The sequence below is a fragment of the Hyaena hyaena genome, unplaced genomic scaffold, assembly GCF_003009895.1.
Source record: "Hyaena hyaena isolate Hyena2069 unplaced genomic scaffold, ASM300989v1 scaffold_2056, whole genome shotgun sequence".
NCBI lineage: Eukaryota > Metazoa > Chordata > Mammalia > Carnivora > Hyaenidae > Hyaena > Hyaena hyaena.
Window position 1 is genome coordinate 3,677 of NW_024082692.1, and position 17,595 is coordinate 21,271.

At 46.5% G+C, this 17,595-nt stretch overlaps 1 protein-coding gene and 1 pseudogene across 1 annotated transcript; both read left to right on the forward strand.

Moving 5' to 3' along the window:
- Positions 1-249: 249 nt before the first annotated feature.
- Positions 250-5,440, forward strand: LOC120227183 (annotated as a pseudogene).
- A 7,182-nt stretch (positions 5,441-12,622) lies between these two features.
- Positions 12,623-17,216, forward strand: LOC120227184 (tubulin alpha-1C chain-like). Its single transcript, XM_039225345.1, has 3 exons — positions 12,623-12,836; positions 12,978-13,126; positions 16,242-17,216. Exons 1-3 carry the CDS (start codon positions 12,716-12,718, stop codon positions 17,214-17,216), a joined length of 1,245 nt encoding a protein of 414 aa, XP_039081276.1. The 5' UTR covers positions 12,623-12,715.
- The last annotated feature ends 379 nt before the right edge of the window (positions 17,217-17,595 follow it).

Consider the following 17,595-nt stretch of genomic DNA (forward strand, 5'->3'; position numbering starts at 1 on the left):
TCCAATCTTCCGGCGTCAGCATGCAGTGGCCTGAGCAAAGGCCCTGGACCACCACATCTGGGCTGGAGTCACCGCCTGCATGTTTGCAGGATAGCTGAGGCCTGTGCGGCCAACAGGCAGCTGTGGTAATGCTCGTGACCTCTCACACTGAATGAAGGTCCTCGGGTGGAGAGCACAGGGGTGGGGCAGAGAGTGTGAGGGGCGGGGCGGAGAACCACTGATGGGGCGGAGCGCTTGGGAGGCAGCGGTATGGAGACCAGCAGCATTGAGGGGAGAGGGCTGGTGGAAACCGTGCTCTCTTCCTCTTCTCTGAGGTTGGGCCAGGCTGGGGCTTTCCTGGCACTTGCTGTTCGTGCAGCAGGGTCGGCTCTGAGCTGTGTCTGCCAGAGATGAAGCAGCTCCTTAACAAAACCTGAGAACCAGGCAAAGGCGATAGTTTTAAACTGATCACCAAAGAAGAGGGTGGAGGGACTGGGTGGTCTCAATCAACTGATTCATCGGTATCACCTGAATGTAATTTCCTACACCTCATCCAGGTGTGTGACCTGGAAAAGTAGTGTAACCTTTTTGCTTTGAATTCCCTGTGTCAAGTGATTATGGTAAGAGATAATGAGAAAATGCATTTAAAGTAAACAGCTCATTACTTGACACATAGAAAACGCTGAAAAGTCATAACTATTATTCATTAATTTTGTAGAAATTAGGAGTGTAGAGGAGAGAGGAAAAGAAGCAAGAATGCTATGGGAAGAATGTTGATATTCTCGCAATCAGATCTACTATAACTCGAGTTCCTTATTTGGGGATCCAATTACCCCAATTCTTCATCCGATGAGAGAAAGCCACTTATGTAACATCGTGATAGTCACCTATTTACTTTCCAGTTCCATCAACTACACATTTACATATAAATACATACATTTTAAAACTTTCCACCTATAGGAAAGATAAAATTCACCAAGCTGAGAGACACATTTAAGACTGCAGTGTCCAATACCTGTTTCTGCCTCCCAGGTATTAAGCTCATTACAGAAGCCTTGATCCCTTTAATACTATTAGTGAAGTTCAAATTCCTATCCTGTGACAAGTTCTTCCTGCTGAGAAGCTGAAGCTGATTGAAGTCAATGGGAGTTGGGGATCAGTAAACAGATGGCAGCTTTTGCTCTCAGATTAAGCAACTTCTGTATTCTCCCCACATGAGCAGATTTTTCTCTTCCTTCATTTTAAGACAGAGGCACTGTACACTGGTGAGACATTTCTTCACCCAACATCTGTGATGCATTTTTGGAAAACTCATTGGGATTCCAAACACACAGTCTTCATATTCAGCCAGTAAGTAATCTTCCAAAAATAGTAAGAATTCCGTTTCCACAGAAAGAATGAACCAATGAATTACTTCGGGTCTCTACCATTTGCTTTACTGTGATGTAGCTTGTCTCTGTTTGCTACTCCAATTCTATTTTCAAGAAGTCTGCTTTTTAACGCTTTTATCAAATAGTAGAAGATTCAAATAGAATACCATTAAAGAAGACAGAGTACAGCATAATGGAACCATTACCAACTCCTGATGTGTGAATTCAGGCTTACTCTTTGTCTTACATCCTCATCATCTTCAGGATACATAGAAAGGCATGGATACACGTGCCAAGTTTATGTCAAAAACAATAATCATGGAAGATTTTCTCATTTGAATGGAAAGCTTCAGAAGTGTTCTATATTGCTGCCAAACAATCATCATAACTGAGCAAAACCAAACTATTCAAAATAGCCAAAATATAAGATGTAATGGGTAAATTAAACTGAACTGGGTCCCTGTAGGTAAAGAGAATTCACTTATTACTTGTTTGAATTCCCTCTGCTGATGCTCTGAGGTCAGACCTCTGAAGAATGTTCTTTTCTGAGACCACCGTTGTAAAATAAACCTCTTCCCTTCCAAGATCTCCGAGTGCCACTTGGTTCTTCCTCCAGGTGATCCTGACCAGGAAACCCAACCGTGCTGGCCCGTTATTGCCACCGATTTGGGAAAACAGTGAGGCAGTGATGGAACAAGGAATCGCAAAGGAGAAGGTTCGCCTTGCCTGAATTTTGGCAGTCTCCAGCTCAGTCACCTCTGGCCAGACCTGCTCCAACGTTCCCGCAGAATCAAGGAGACATGGCAATTAAGGACCAGGAACCAACGTCAGAAACTGGGCTACTGAAACAAACCAAAGTACACATATTGGAGAGACCCAAATATCACTAAGAGTAGGGAAATAAAATAACCAAAGTCACAACAGGAGAGAACAAAGGACACCATTAAATGAACACTACCTGGGGCGCCTGGGTGGCTCATTCGGTTGAGTGTCCAACATCGGTTCAGGTCATGATCTCACGGTTAGTGAGTTCGAGCCCCGCATCGGGCTCTGTGCTGGCAGCTAACTCAGAGCCTGGAGCCTGTTTCGGATTCTGTGTCTCCCTCTCTCTCTGACCCTTCCCTGCTCACACTGTCTCTCTGTCTCAGAAATAAATAAAATATTTTTAATTAAAAACACAAAGAACACAACCTGAATGGACAGGCCCTGAACAGTCAATACGCCTCCTTTAATATAGCAGTTCTCACAGGTGCAGAGCACATAACAGAGCACAAAACCCTAGAGGAGAAAGCGGGAAACAATCTCGTCCTCAACCGCAGCAATTTCTTACTTGACACATCCCTAAAGGAAAGAGAATCAAGAGCGAAAATGAACAACTGGGCCCTCATCAAGATTAAAAACAAAACTTCTGCACGGTAAAGGAAACAATCAATAAAACTAATAAGCAACTTACGGAATGGAAAAGATAGTTGAAAATGACATATCAGATAAAGTACTAGTATCCAAAATCTGTAAAGAACTCACCAAACTCCACACCTGAAAAACAAATAATCCAGTGAAGAAATGGGCAGAAGATGGGGTGCCTGGGTGGCTTAGTCGGTTAAGCGTCCGACTTTCGCTTAGGTCATGATCTCGCGGTTCGTGGGTTTGAGCCCCACATCGGGCTCTTTGCTGACTGCCAGCTCAGAGCCTGGAGCCTGTTTCAGTCTGTGACTCCCTCTCTCTCTGACCCTCTCCTGCTCACACTGTCTCTCTCTCTCCCAGAAATAAATAAAAAACATTTAAAAAAAAGAAATGGGCAGAAGACATGAACAGACATTTTTTCAAAAAGGAAATCCAGATGGGCAACAGACACAGCTAACTCTGTGAAAGAACAGTGTGGAGAATGCTTCATTCAACTATCATCATCTTTCACTAAGGGAGTAATGCTGGAATACATGGGCAAAAACCATGAGGGAAGAGCCGTGTTCTCAACTCTGTGAAACATTGCTCCGCAGAATCAAGCATTCAGTTACAAATTTGATTCACTGAGATTGTCATGTGTAGAAACTCTTGCAGGGAAGTACCCAATGAATGTATATACTCAACTGTGTGAAACATCACTGTCGAGAATGCATCGTTCAACTATCATCATCTCCCAGGAAGGGATTAGTGTTGCAATACATAGGCGAAAACCAATGCTGGAAGACCAGTGATCTCAACTCTGTGAAACATTGTTCCGCAGAATCCAGCATTCAGCTACAAATTGGTTTCACTGTTTGTCATGTGTACAAACTCTTGCCGGGAAGTACCCATTGAGAGTATGTACTCAACTGTGAAACAACACTGCGGAGAACGCATCATTCATCTACAATCATGATTCCATAGTTTGACAGTTACTGAAAACACATGCTGGATCCATTGAAGTAAGTACAGGGTGATCGACTCTGAGAAACAACACTGTGTGGCATGCATTCACTTACCAGGTTGTTTCACTAAGTTCTTAATGTTTGAAAACACAGGTCTGGGAGTATATTCCCAGTGTTATATAGCTAACTCTGTGGAAGAACACTGTGGAGAACGCATCATTCAACGATCATCATCTTTCACTAAGTATTAGTGCGGGAATACATAAGCGAAAACTAGGCGGAATGCAGCTTTCAGTTATCATGTTAGTTCACTAAGTGAGTAATGTTGGAAAACAGAGGCCTGAGAGGAAAAACTCAGTTTAACCTACCGAACTCTGTGATAGAACGCTGTGGAGAACGCATCATTCAACTATCTTCATGTTTCACTATGTGATTAGTGTTAGCATACAGAGGGAAAGACCAGTGAGGCAAGTGCAATGTGATCAACCCTGTGAAATATTACTCTGCAGAATCTAGCATTCAGTGACAAATTTGTTCCACTAGGTGGATGATGTGTAGAAAATGTTGCATGGAAAATGAAGGCGATTGTATATACTCAACCGTGTCAAAGACCAGTGTCGAGAAAGCATCATTCAACTATCCTCATTTTATTGCCATTTCTTACATCTTTTTATGTATCTCTCAGTTTCTTATGTGCAGGATTTCATTCCTTATTTTCCATCAGTCTTAAGGACACTCAGCAGAATTTTAACTTAGGAAAACTTAGTCTCCAATTGAGGACTTCGTAACTAATTGACAGGTGTTTACACTAGGATTTTTTTAATGGTAAATTCAGGAACCAATGAAGCATAAACCATGTTTTTTTCAAAAGGTCCAAATAGTCTTACTTACTTTATAACAGGAAGTTGAGAACTCAAACCTATCTTTAGTATGCATGCATTCTATTTGGATATGGCCATGCATTTTAGGCCAGATATATTTATGGACACACCGGACTTTTCTTAATTCATCCAGTAGGCGACGATCTCAAAATCGTTAATCACCTGTGCATGGAGGTTGGGAAGGATGGGAGGGGTCATCCCAAACATGATTTCAAAAGGAGTTAATCCCATCTGGTGTGGGGAGTTGCGCACCCTATAGAGTGCAAAGGGGAGGAGAGCCACCCAGTCTCCGCCAGTCTCCAAGGTCAATTTAGTTAAGGTCTCTTTTAGGGTTCTCTTCATTTTTTATCTGTCCTGAAGTCTGGGGTCTGTATACACAATGTAATGTACAATTAATCCCCAGGGTCGTGGCTAGGCTCTGGGCTATGACTTACCTTGTACCCAAAAGCTGGTCCATTATCTGAACCTATCATCTGAAGAAAGCCATACCTTGTGAAGATGTCTTCTAGGAGTTTCGTGGCCATGATCTGGACAGTATCATGTTTGGTTGGGAACGTTCTGCGGGCGGTGGTTCCTCAGCCCCTTGATAGGCGTCCCTCTTCATCACGGGCCACTACGCCGAGCCGGTTGCCACCGGTGCGCTGATGCACCTGGCGGCCGTACTCGAGCACCTCACCGTGGAGATCCCAGAGCTGGCCATCTATAACGACGAGGAGCTCAACAAGCTGCTGAGAGCGTGACGATCGCCCAGGGAGGCGTTCTGCCCAACATCCAGTCCGTGCTGCCACCCAAGAAGACCACCATGGGGCCAAAGGCGCCCGCGGGCAGCAAGAAGGTCACCTAGGCCTCCCAGGAGTACTGAGGGGGCGCACGAGCCGCAGACAGCTCCCCCCCATGCCCCCCAGGTTCAGCCCTCGCTGACGGGAAATGCTGGAGCCAAGGTTGAATCCCTGCATCTGGTGTCAGCGGCACCTCATGCAGGCGGTATTCATCCATCAGCCCCAAGGTGAGCACATGTATTGGCTGCCCAGCCTTGTCTAATACCTTAGACCCTTCGGCCAAAAAATCTATTTGAGCTCCCAACTTAGTCAATAGGCCACGGCCTAGCAAGGGGTATGGGCAATCTGGGATGCCCATAAAGGAGTGGGATACCCGGCCCACACCAAGATCAACCATTCTTCGGGTAGTCCATGGATACTGCTTTATCCCTGTGGCCCCTTGGACCCATGATGTCTTGTTTGACAGGGGGCCAGCTGCTGGCTGGAGTCCAGAATGTTGAGGCCCAGTGTCCATTAAGGACTTGGTGGACTTCCCCTCCACTTTTAGGGTTACCCTTATTTCAGGGTACTGAACCCTGTCTCCCCTAATTGCTGTAATCTCCCATCACTAGAATGGGAGCTTTGGACTTTCTCTTGGGGCATTTTTTTCTTTTTTGGCCCAATGTCCTTCTTCCTTGGAGTAGGTGCATTGATTTTTGCCTGAGCGGGGGCGCCCTCTGAGCCAGTGGGAGTTCTCCTTACCTTCTTCTCCTGAAACCAACTGCCTGAGACATCTCCGGTCCTCCCATTCTGCAGTTGCCACGAGTAGGATCTCGGCCAAGCCATGGTTTTGTCTCCTCTCAGCTCTTATCTTTTTGTCCTCTACACTTTCCCCGTTGCTATATACCCATTCTGCCACAACCACTAGATCTTGGAGGCTCTTTTCTCCTAGACATTCTAATTTCTGAAGTTTTCTCCGAATGTCGGGAGCAGACTGATTGATAAAAGCCATGGCCATCTCAGCTAGGTTTGCTGGCGCCTCAGGATCCATAGGGGTGTACTGGCAGAATGCCTCCATTATTCTCTCAAGGAATGCTGCGGGGCTTTCCTCTGGTCCCTGACTGACATTGAATACGTTAGCCATTTTAGTAGGCTTGCAAGCCGCAGCCTTGAGACCTGCCATCAGAGTCTGGCGGTAGACTAAGAGTCTCTCCTTATCTTCTGCCGTGTTGTAGTCCCAATCTGGCCATGCTAGGGGAAACCCAGTGTCAATTCGAGCCCGGTCAGCAGTGGAAACTCCAGTAGGCCCAGGAACCAATTTCCTGGCTTCCAACTGGATTATTTCCGGCTCCTCAGTAGTGAACAGAAACTGCAACAATTGCTGGAAATCATCCCAGGTGGGCTGATGAGTGAACAAAACAGTTTCTAATAGGTTAATAAGGGCGCGAGGATTCTCCGAGAACGGAGCACTTTGGGACCTCCAAGTGTACAGATTGTTTGTGGCGAAGGACCAGTAATGGTGCGGCTGGTTGCACCGATCATCGGGGGTGGGGGGGCCATGGCCCTCAAGGGCAGGATAGTAGAGTCCGGTCCCTCAGGCTTTATTCCACAGCAGCTTAGGGTCTCTTGGGCGGGGCCCATTTCCGTCGACCTCAGGGCCACTGGGGCTGGTGGGGCAGGGGGCGCCAGTGGTATGGGTGGCTCCCCTGTTCCTTCCTTCCGCTGGGCCCTGTGGAGGGGGTAGATAAGGAGGCGGGGGGAAATCAATTCTTCCTCTGTTCCCCTCTGTAAGATAGGGTAGAGCAACGCAGAGGGTTTAGTTCCTTTTTCGGCATCTCCGAAGCTCGGGAGGGTGGGTGCTTTTCAGCTACCGCCAGGACCTCAGGTCTCTGTGGAGGCAAGAAACTTTTAATCCAAGGGGGTGGGTCATCAACCAGATCGGCCCAAACCATGATGTATGGGACTTGGTCTGGATACCCTGTTCGGGGTTGGAAAACCCGATCCTCGACCTTCAGAATGGTATCGCGGTCAAAGGTCCCCTCTGGTGGCCATCCTACATTGAGAGCAGGCCACTCCAAGCTGCAGTAAGTTTGGAATGAACCTTTGCTGACGATCAACAAGAGGTTATGAGCTCGTTTTTTATTTTTTTGTTTTGTTTTGTTTTTTTACCTCTCAAAAATGGGCTAGCATTAAGTCCAGGGATTTAGATGAAGTATGTCCCATAGTGTCAGTCTCAGTCACAAGGTGATGAACACCAACAGAGAAAATCGACAATCACAGAGAGACACAGACACAGATGGCTAGACAACAGAGAAGTGAGACACTGGCCTAAAGCCGGTTCGCAGTAGCAACTCGCTCTGCATTTTATTGAGTTCTAACTAAGAGAGGGGGAATCAGAAAAGTGAGACGCCCAGTCCCTTTGAAGTCGGGGGCACCGAGTCCCCTCTACCGACAGGGGCGCCAGGTCCCCTCCGCCAACAGGGGCCCCGGGTCCCCTCCACAGAGAGAGGCGCTGGGTCCCCTTTGCCAATGGGGCCTCGAACCCGATGGGGGCCTGGAACGTCTTCACAGGATTCCCCATGGTCACAGTCCTGTGGCGCGTCCGCCTGACCATAATTGACCACCTCCAGAAACAATTTTACCCAGGATCACCAGAACACAGAACATAGAATTGGCTGACTAGACAGAGACAAATAGTTTCTTACCGGTCGATTGACCCTTCGGATTGGGGGTCCTGGGGGTCTTGGTTTTCCAGGCCCAGGCACCAAAATGTTATGCCCGAATTGCGAGTCCCCAGAGACCTCCAAGGAGCCAGCACTGATGCAAGTACAAAAGGGTCTTTATTACAAGCTCGACCCAGGGCTTACCCATCTCCCGGCACAGCTCATGCTGTCTCTCTCTCTCAGAAATAAACAAAACATTAAAAACAAAAAGCTTGGAAAACGAGTAAAAACAAACAAAAAAAAAGTAGGCAAAAAGATGAGATTATGGGCTTTTAGACTGGGTGGTGGTAATTAAGAGCTGGAAAGAGGGAACAAGGCCCCTCTCTCCAGAATCCCTCAGTGCGCGGGAGCCGGCACCCCGGCTGTGCAGGGCGGAAGCGCCCCCCCGCGGGCCAGGCGCAGCCTCGAGGAGAGGTAGGCGGCGGGGACTGGCAGTGGGTCTCGCAGGGCCACCGCTAGAGGGTCTGGAGACCCAGGGACCCCGCATTCTGCGGGAGGGGCTGCGTTCCCTACATCCGGCCATTTCCTCGCTTAGGCTTTGGCCACTGACGCCCCTCGCACCCGCTGAAGACTGCGCATGAGGCTTCGCCTGCCTCAGTCCGCAACCCCTTCCCCGCCCCTCTCTGGCTCCCTTCCAGTAGGTGGCTCTCTCCAAGGAGTTTGGTTTGAACTTTTGAACCCACCAATCAGCGCCCGCGCCCCGCCTCTCTCCGGGGACAGGTATGATGGGACGTCACACCTGGGGCCTAGGGGCTTGAAGGCGAGGCTGTGGAGGCCGGGGCAGGGCCACGTGCCCGGCCCCCTGGCCACGTGGCCTGGGAAGGGGTATATAAAGTCCCTCGGGGGGTGGTGCACCCTCTGCTTCTCCCTCCGAACCCTTGGTAGTCAGGCAGTGGGAGATCCTTGTCGCCCTCCCCTCGCCTCCTCCAGACTCAAGGAGCCGTGCAAGCCTCAGTCATGGTGAGGGGGGGTGGCCTGGGGGTGAGAGCAGTCCAAAGGGGCGGGGGATCCCAGGTGCACGTAGGGCGCCGCCGAGCAAACTTGCTTCTTGGTGGCCAGGTTGGGAAACCAATTTCACCTGCAAACTCTTCTTCGGGCTCGGAAATGCGGCCAGGACACTGCCCTTGGTGGACGTGGAAAGCCCACCTGATCTTAGTGAGAGGGTGTCGCCCCAGACCTGCCACAGCCCACGGCGGACCACAGAGCCTTCACACTGACCCCCAAGGACTTGTGGAAACGATAAACCCTTCCGCTCCCTTTCTGTCAATGATCTACCCTACCTTCCCACTTCCTACCGCCTAGGAGCCCTACAGCACTAGGTGCCTCCTGCCCCGAGAGGGCGTCCACCTGCGCCCTCCCCCGCGCCCACTGACTGCCTGCTGAGTCACCTGTGGCAGGCCCCTAGGGAGAGCTTCCCATGGCATCGGTCTACCGGAAGGATTTAAGCGGGCTGCTCCTTTGAAGGGAATTGTTAACCATCACGTTGTTTAATTTTGCATTTCTATGTTAACTTCGTAGAATGTTTATAGCTGAAGCTTGGTACTTAAGCCAGGTTTCAAAAAAAACTAATCCATAAAGGGAGATTTTCTCATAAAACCGCTGAGTAAACTAGTACTAACAATATGTTCATAGAAAAGGTCTGTTGGATGTATGCAAAAATAAGCCATGTTTTTAAGCTAGTATTTGTGTATCAATGTTTAAAAATAGTATCTTTAAAGAAAAGGGGATACTGTCAACAGACCAGCCACCCTCTTCAGAGACTACCACAGCTGTCAAAACTAAGCCTGTAACAACTTGAGTGCTTACACCAAGCAGACAAAAAAAGACACTGGTAAAAAGGTGATTCAGAAAGTAGTAAGACTGCTTACAGGGCAGTAGAGCAGCCCGACTGATTTAGGCAAACACTAGCTAAATATAGTTATTTTTTTGTTTGTTTTTGTTTTTTACTAGAGACAGTGCCTGGTTATCCTGTGGCTAGTTATCTAAGTGACTCTCTCACCTGTGTCTCCCTTCTTCCCCCGAGTGGCCAGGGGACAGTAGAGAAAGTCTAAAGGAGAAAGCTGTTGAGACTGCTTCAAAATGAAAGTTTTGGGGCTCAAAAGTCCATCAAAGAAATCCTTCATTAGAATGAAAGACTCTTCTCAAATACTTTATCTCCTTGGGCCTGAGACTGTCTTGGGAAAATCTCTCTAGCTTTCTCGGGCTGTAGAATTTCCAAAGTCTAGTTAAAGATAAACAGGGGCGCCTGGGTGGCTTAGTCGGTTAAGCGTCCGACTTTCGCTTAGGTCATGATCTCGTGGTTCGTGGGTTCGACCCCCGCGTCGGGCTCTGTGCTGACTGCCAGCTCGGAGCCTGGAGCCTGTTTCAGTCTGTGACTCCCTCTCTCTCTCTGACTCTCCCCTGCTCGCGCTCTCTCTCTCTCTCTCCTAGAAATAAATAAAAATATATATAAAAAAAAAGATAAACAGGATTCCGTGGGAAATACTCATGGGCTCATTAGAATTAACAACTCCCCTTTCTCTCAGCTGGTCAAGTAGATGCAGGCTTAAATGAGCCAGGTGATATGGTTAGGAGACCATAGTTGTTTTATGAGTGTATGTGGGGAAAAGGGGACCATAAAGTCAAAGATTGTGAGTGATTGGGGTTTTTCTTATCTCAGGTTAGGAAAGTAGGACCTTTGAGATCTTGGCGGTGTTGGGTTTTCTTTAACTAGGGTTGTGCCCGAATCGTGAGTCCCAGAGACCTCCAAGGAACCGGCACTGATGCAAATACAAAAGGGTCTTTATTAAAAGCTCCAACAAGGACTCACCAGCCTACCGGCATTACAGCCGTAAGGTGAAGCCAAGAACAATAGCGAACAGGGTTTGTAAGGAGTAAGGGATGGAGTGTTACAGTACACATAGCATCATCACATAAGCACCAATTACAATTGTACTGCAGCACCCATGGTAACAGTTTTTACCATTCAGTATCTGTGAGGTGTCCATTACTTTTGGTGGGACCCAATTATGACTCTTGAGAATCCTTTGAAAATGACCAATTATGAGGTGAGTTCAAAGGGCCCACATGGGGTTCAGGCAAGAAGTGAGAAATTGGCTAGTTAGTAAAAAATAACTGTATACAGTTCCCAACCTTGAATCAGACCAAAGGAATGTTTTTTGATTAGCTGATCTGAGGGCGGTCCGAGGATGGCTTTAGCCTTGAACACTCTGAGGGTTTTCCTGGAACTGGGGCTACTGCAGCCCGAGGTTGCTCTTAATGGAGGCCTTAATTTTTGGCTCTTCACTAGTTTCCTGGTAACAGCAGCTTTGAAAAACTCAACCCTCTTATTCAGGGAAAATGTAATGGGAGATATTTGGTGTCAATTTTGAAAGTCCTCTGTCACTTATGATGAAATATAGTAAACACCCATTTTTTTTCTTTGTTTTCCTTTTAAATCTGGGGGTGTGTATTCTATGTTCATGGCCTTATTTTACTGAGCAGGAATGGATTTGGTAACTTATAAATGGTCTTGTTCATCAAGTAAAGGAAAACATTTTGCCAATATCGCTAAATTCTTGGCACCATAGACTATTCCACAGTGCCAGAGATCTATGTGTGTATGTTTTGGTAGGCAACAACTAATTTCTTAAGCTATTAGTAAAGTCCTGTTGACACTTTCAGCTTTTATTACCATGTTTCTCCACCACCACCCCTTGCTCAAGATGTGTTGAGAATGAAGGAAAAATGTTCTTCCTTAAGATTAAGTTCTTCCACAGAGTTAAAAAGCTGCCTCTGACCACAGGTTTTAAAATACACCTAAATAAGAGTTGAGAAGGGACCCTTGAAGAGTAGGTATGTTGGGAAGATTCTGAGTTTGGAAGCAGAGATGAGTTTGTAATCAGAGAATAGGAAACAGAAGTTTAAATATATTCTGTGGAAGTGATACTTAGTTATATTCATTGTAATATATATTCATTATAATTCTGTTAGAAAGGAAACTCTTTAGAGGCTAATTGGGATTATTCATCTTTGTCCTTTGTAATAGTGGAGGGAATGAGACTAAATACCTAAATACACTCAATAAAATTATTTATCAGTTGAAAAATATAAAATAAAATACAGCTAACTGCTGCTTATCTGGCATTTTCTCCATGAGTCCTATGGCCATAGTTCGCTGGTTTAAAGGGAGAGGGAGAAGCTCTTGTCTTTTAAAGAATAGGATTAAAGAGAGACCAGAATGAGCTCAACAGTTATACAATCACATGGAATGAATCAGAGAGGGAAGGGGGAATTTTGCATGCCTTTAAGGAATTGGCAGGTATATTTCCCAAGAGCTGGGGGTAATGTATTGCTATGGAACAGTTTAAGTCCTTCTAAAATGGTTGAAACCTGACCTTGACTATCTAATGAGACAAAGCTGGAGTCTCATATCTGGTCTTGCCAGTAGATCATTAACATATCTTTGGTTTTGCAAAATATTTTAGGTGTCATTTAGTCATTTAGCTGTGAATCATTCCTAAACATCCCATCTGATGTGTACTCTTCTGACATTTTCCTTTCTTCTTCCCACAGCACGAGTGCATCTCCATCCACGTTGGCCAGGCTGGTGTCCAGATCGGCAATGCCTGCTGGGAGCTCTTTTGCCTGGAACACGGCATCCAGCCCGATGGCCAGATGCCAAGTGACAAGACCATCGGGGGAGGAGATGAATCCTTCAACACCTTCTTCAATGAGATGGGTACTGGCAAGAATGTGCCCAGGGCCCTGTTTGTAGACCTGGAACCCACAGTCATTGGTGAGTTGGCCTCAGTAGCCCAGGGGATATCTCAGGGCTCTGGGACAGGAGGTTTGTCGTGAGGGCTCCACTGACACCCTGGGTTGAGCAGGCGTGTGCAGGTTGTTAGTGACAGGTAGCTGCTTTGTTCTCCTCTTCCAGATGAAGTTCGCACTGGCACCTACTGCCAGCTCTTCCACCCCGAGCAGCTCATCACAGGCAAAGAAGATGCTGCCAATAACTATGCCCAAGGGTACTACAGCATCGGCAAAGAGATCATTGACCTTGTCTCGGATCGAATTCGCAAACTGGTGAACATAGTGCTTTATTTAATATACATATATAGGTTTTAAGTGTGTTTATTTTGAGAGAGAGTGGGAGAGTGTGAGTGGGGGGGGGGGACGAAGAAAGAGGGAGAGAATCCCAAGCAGGCTCAGCTCTGACAGCTTGATCCCACGAGCCTTGAGATTATGAAGTGAGCCAAAATCAAGAGTCACTCAACTGAGCCACCCAGGTGCCCCAATGTAGTGTTTTATTGAAAGCGAGATGAGAATTTTCTCTTACAGTTTTAAAAGAGATCAAACTGTAAGAATCATTCTTCGTGGGGCACCTGGGTGGCTCAGTTGGCTAAGTGTCTAATTTTGGCTCAGGTCATGAACACATGGTTTGTGGGTTCACGCCCCATGTCGGGGTCTGTGCTGACAACTCAGAGCCTGGAGCCTGCTGCAGATTCTGTGTCTCACTCCCTCTCTGTCCCTCCTCTACTTAAGCTCTGTCTGTCTCTCAAGAATAAACATTTAAACATTTTTTTTTTAAAAACTAATCCTTTGCACACTAAAACGAACCTTTGAGTGCTCACTAAGTAACCAGACTTTATCTTTAAAAATGTTTTTATTTAAAAAACTTGTTTAAATGTTTGTTTGTTTTTAAGAATGAGACAGTAGAGGGAGAGGGGCAGGAAGAGAGGGAGACACAGATTCCAAAGCAGGCTCCAGGCTCTGAGCTGTCATCACAGAGCCCAATGTGGGACTTAAACCCTTGAACTGTGAGATCATGACCCAAGTTGAAGTCGGATGCTTAACTGACTGAGCCACGCAGGCACCCCAAGTAACCAGACTTCAATCAGGCGTTCCGGTGTTATGGAACAACTCTTTGGGTCAGGGTTAAGTGCTCTATTGTCTTTTTCTATGTCTTACAAAGCAGACGTGGGCAAATGCTCAAGGTAGTTAGGGCAGTTTACCTACAATGAAAGTGAGAACCAGGGAGCCTTAGCAGTTTGACATTTTAGACCATTAAACATCCTTGTTCAAATTGATCAGGCAGCTTCCCTGCTTCAAGCTGATTTGCCCCCTTTTAGTTTATCTTAGTCACATTGAGAAAGTGGCAGACTCTGAAAGGTGACTAATTGATCAAACTCCTAAAAAGAAAATATGTATATAGATTGATGTATTTTTTAAACAATATATATATCTATCTGGATTGGTGCCTTATGTTGATACAGAAAGTAGAGACCACAAAAGGCCAATATAACACTCACTAGAAATGGAAGGCACTAATATCTTCCAACAACATTGAAAGTGCAATCAAGGGAGCTCCCTTATTATGGAAGCTAATGTCAGTCTGGAGACTTAGAAAGTATTGAAATATACTCACAGAAAGCAGTATACTTGCTTTTCCACTAGAGCACAGGCCCACGTGGACTGGCATTGTGGCAGAAAAATCTTAGGCAGCAGTATTCTTATCAGTAAAAGTTGATAAGTAAAAGTTCTGTTAAGATTATATTATTTATTTTTTAAACATTTTTGGTAGTGAGCATGCCCGTGCAGGGGAGGGGAGTGGTAGAGAGAGAGGGATGGAGACAGAGAATCCCAAGGAGGCTGCACGCTGTCAGCACAGAACACGACTCCGGGCCGGAACACAAGAACTGTGAGATCAAGAGTCAGGCACTTAAACCAACTGAGCCGCCTAGGTGCCCCTGGATCATTTTACATTCAGAGTCTGGCTTCCAGGTGACTCTGCTCCTGAGGCATGCGGGAAGCTTGTAAGTAATTAACCAAAAATCAAGAATAAAGGCTGTGGTAGAGTAGTTTATCCAGAAAATCACATTCTAAGCCTTGTCAGAACTGGTCCAGTCTAAAAAGAATGGCTTTGCATCATTCACAGCTCCATACTTTTCCAGATGTTTATCACAGTCTTCCTAGCAACATTTGGGGTAATTGTTCTATGTTTACAAATCAAGCTTCAGCTACGAGCACTGACTTGGAAATCAGGACCTGCCTTTAGGTGCAAATAAACCTAGTAAAACCCATGGATGGTTCTGGAGTAAAGTTGATTAAATACCAAAACAATTACATTCGTCCTTCGTACTACTACTGTGTCCGTAGGAGGCATAGTGTATTGAAATGGTAGACTGGAGTCCTCCCTGTACCTGGATCCCATTCAGAGTATGGACCCACAAGAGAAGTATGGTGAGGGATTGGTAGAGAATGCCACAAATCTCAGCACTTCGGAGAAGTAAGGATTGTCAGCAGAAAACTTTTGAAAAGTCAAAAATTATCCTTTCACAGAATGGCAGCTTGCTATCCAAAATAGCTCAGGTAAGTGGAGGAAAGCCCCACTGACAGGTGTCATAGTCCTGTGATCGTAAATCACCTTTTCCAGAATCAACAGGCTTTGATAACGAGTGCTTACTGTGCCAAGCACTGTTCCACGTCCTCATTTAATTCTCAACTACCTGACGGAGATTACTATTCCCAGTAAACGCGAAAATGGAGATTGAGAGATAAATTTGGTCAAAGCCACACAGTAGGGAACTGGTAGACCCGGATCCAGACTCGACCTGACTCCAACACCAGGGCATTGGAACTCGGCTGTTCGCTCTTATTCTAGCTCAGAAAGCATCTGCCAGATCTTTCTAAGACCTCTGTTGTATGGGGCTGGTGGTCACAGGCTCTCCAGAAGCTGAGAAGTCGTGCTGGTTCCGAAGTCTCAGCAAGGGCACCAGAGGTTGCTTTTCCAGTCACTAAAACTTGGGCCTTGCATCCATTCCACACCTCATGATTCCTCTGCCTGAGGAAATGAAAATAGTTCATTTTTAAAAGGCCGTTTAGTTGACTATTCCCCCCAAGAATTGTGAAAAGTTTCTTTGAATCTTAGCACTTAGAAGTTCTTTATGACTGCTGTCTCAGCAAATATGATTCGAGAGATTTAAAAAAAAAAAAAATGTTGATCCGGGACCCCTGGGTGGCTCAGTTAGAAGAGCATGCAAACTCTTGATCTCAGTATAGTGAGTTGGATCCCACATTGGGTGTAAAGATTACTTAAATAAAAACTTTAAAAATTAAAAAAAATGATCAATGCAATTATGGAATCAAAGGAGTCATTGCAGCTTTCACCAAGGCTAAAATCAATCCTCTTCATTTGCAGGCTGACCAGTGCACGGGTCTTCAGGGCTTCTTGGTTTTCCGCAGCTTTGGAGGGGGAACTGGTTCCGGATTCACCTCCCTGCTGATGGAACGTCTCTCTGTAGATTATGGCAAGAAGTCCAAGCTGGTGTTCTCCATTTACCCAGCCCCCCAGGTTTCCACTGCTGTTGTTGAGCCCTACAACTCCATCCTCACTACCCACACCACCCTGGAGCACTCTGATTGTGTCTTCATGGTAGACAACGAGCCCATCTATGACATCTGTCATAGAAACCTCGATATTGAATGCCCAACCTACACTAACCTTAACCGCCTTATGAGCCAGGTTGTGTCCTCCAACACTGCTACCCTCAGATTTGATGGAGCCCTGAATGTCGATCTGACAGAATTCCAGACCAACCTGGTGCCCTATCCCCGCATCCACTTCCCTCTGGCCACATATGCCTCGCTCATCTCTGCTGAGAAAGCCTACCATGAACAGCTTTCTGTGGCAGAGCTCACCAATGAATGCTTTGAGCCAGCCAACCAGATGGTGAAATGTGACCCTTGCCATGGTAAATACATGGCTTGCTGCCTGTTGTACCGTGGCGACGTGGTTCCCAAAGATGTCCATGCTGCCATTGCCACCATCAAGACCAAGCGCAGCACCAGGTTTGTGGACTGGTGCCCCACTGGCTTCAAAGTTGTCATTAATTTCCAGCCTCCCACTGTGGTGCCTGGTGGAGACCTGGCCAAAGTACAGCGAGCTGCGTGCATGCTGAGCAACACCACAGCCATTGCTGAGGCCCGGTCTCGCCTGGACCACAAGTTTGACCTGATGTTTGCCAAGCGTGCCTTTGTTCACTGGTATGTGGGTGAGGGCATGGAGGAAGGAGAGTTTTCTGAGGCCCGTGAGGACATGGCTGCCCTTGAGAAGGATTATGAGGAGGTTGGAGCAGATAGTGTTGAGGGAGAGGATGAGGGTGAGGAGTATTAACTTGTGTGCGACAACAGGACACACTGTTGTCTTGGGACTATCTTATTTCAGTTCTAGAAGCTGTCCACTGTGGCCCTAACTTGTCAATAAAAGTGATGTTCCTGCTATAAATATCAAGCTGCCCTCTGTGTCCTGTTAAGTACTATCCTCACTTATTTAAGGCCAGTTGGAGGTGGTGAGGGCTGGCAGATGATCTACCCAGTCCTTTGATCAACATGTCAAGTGGCTTCTGTGTGCCATGCATTGTGCTTACTGGCTTGTCTGTTTCACTTAAGACGTGGATTAATGAGGGGTGATAAAATCCTATTGTAAGCGAGGAAACAGATTCAGATTGGGCCATTGTTTCCCACGTTTCAATGTAGATGTGAATCACATGTGT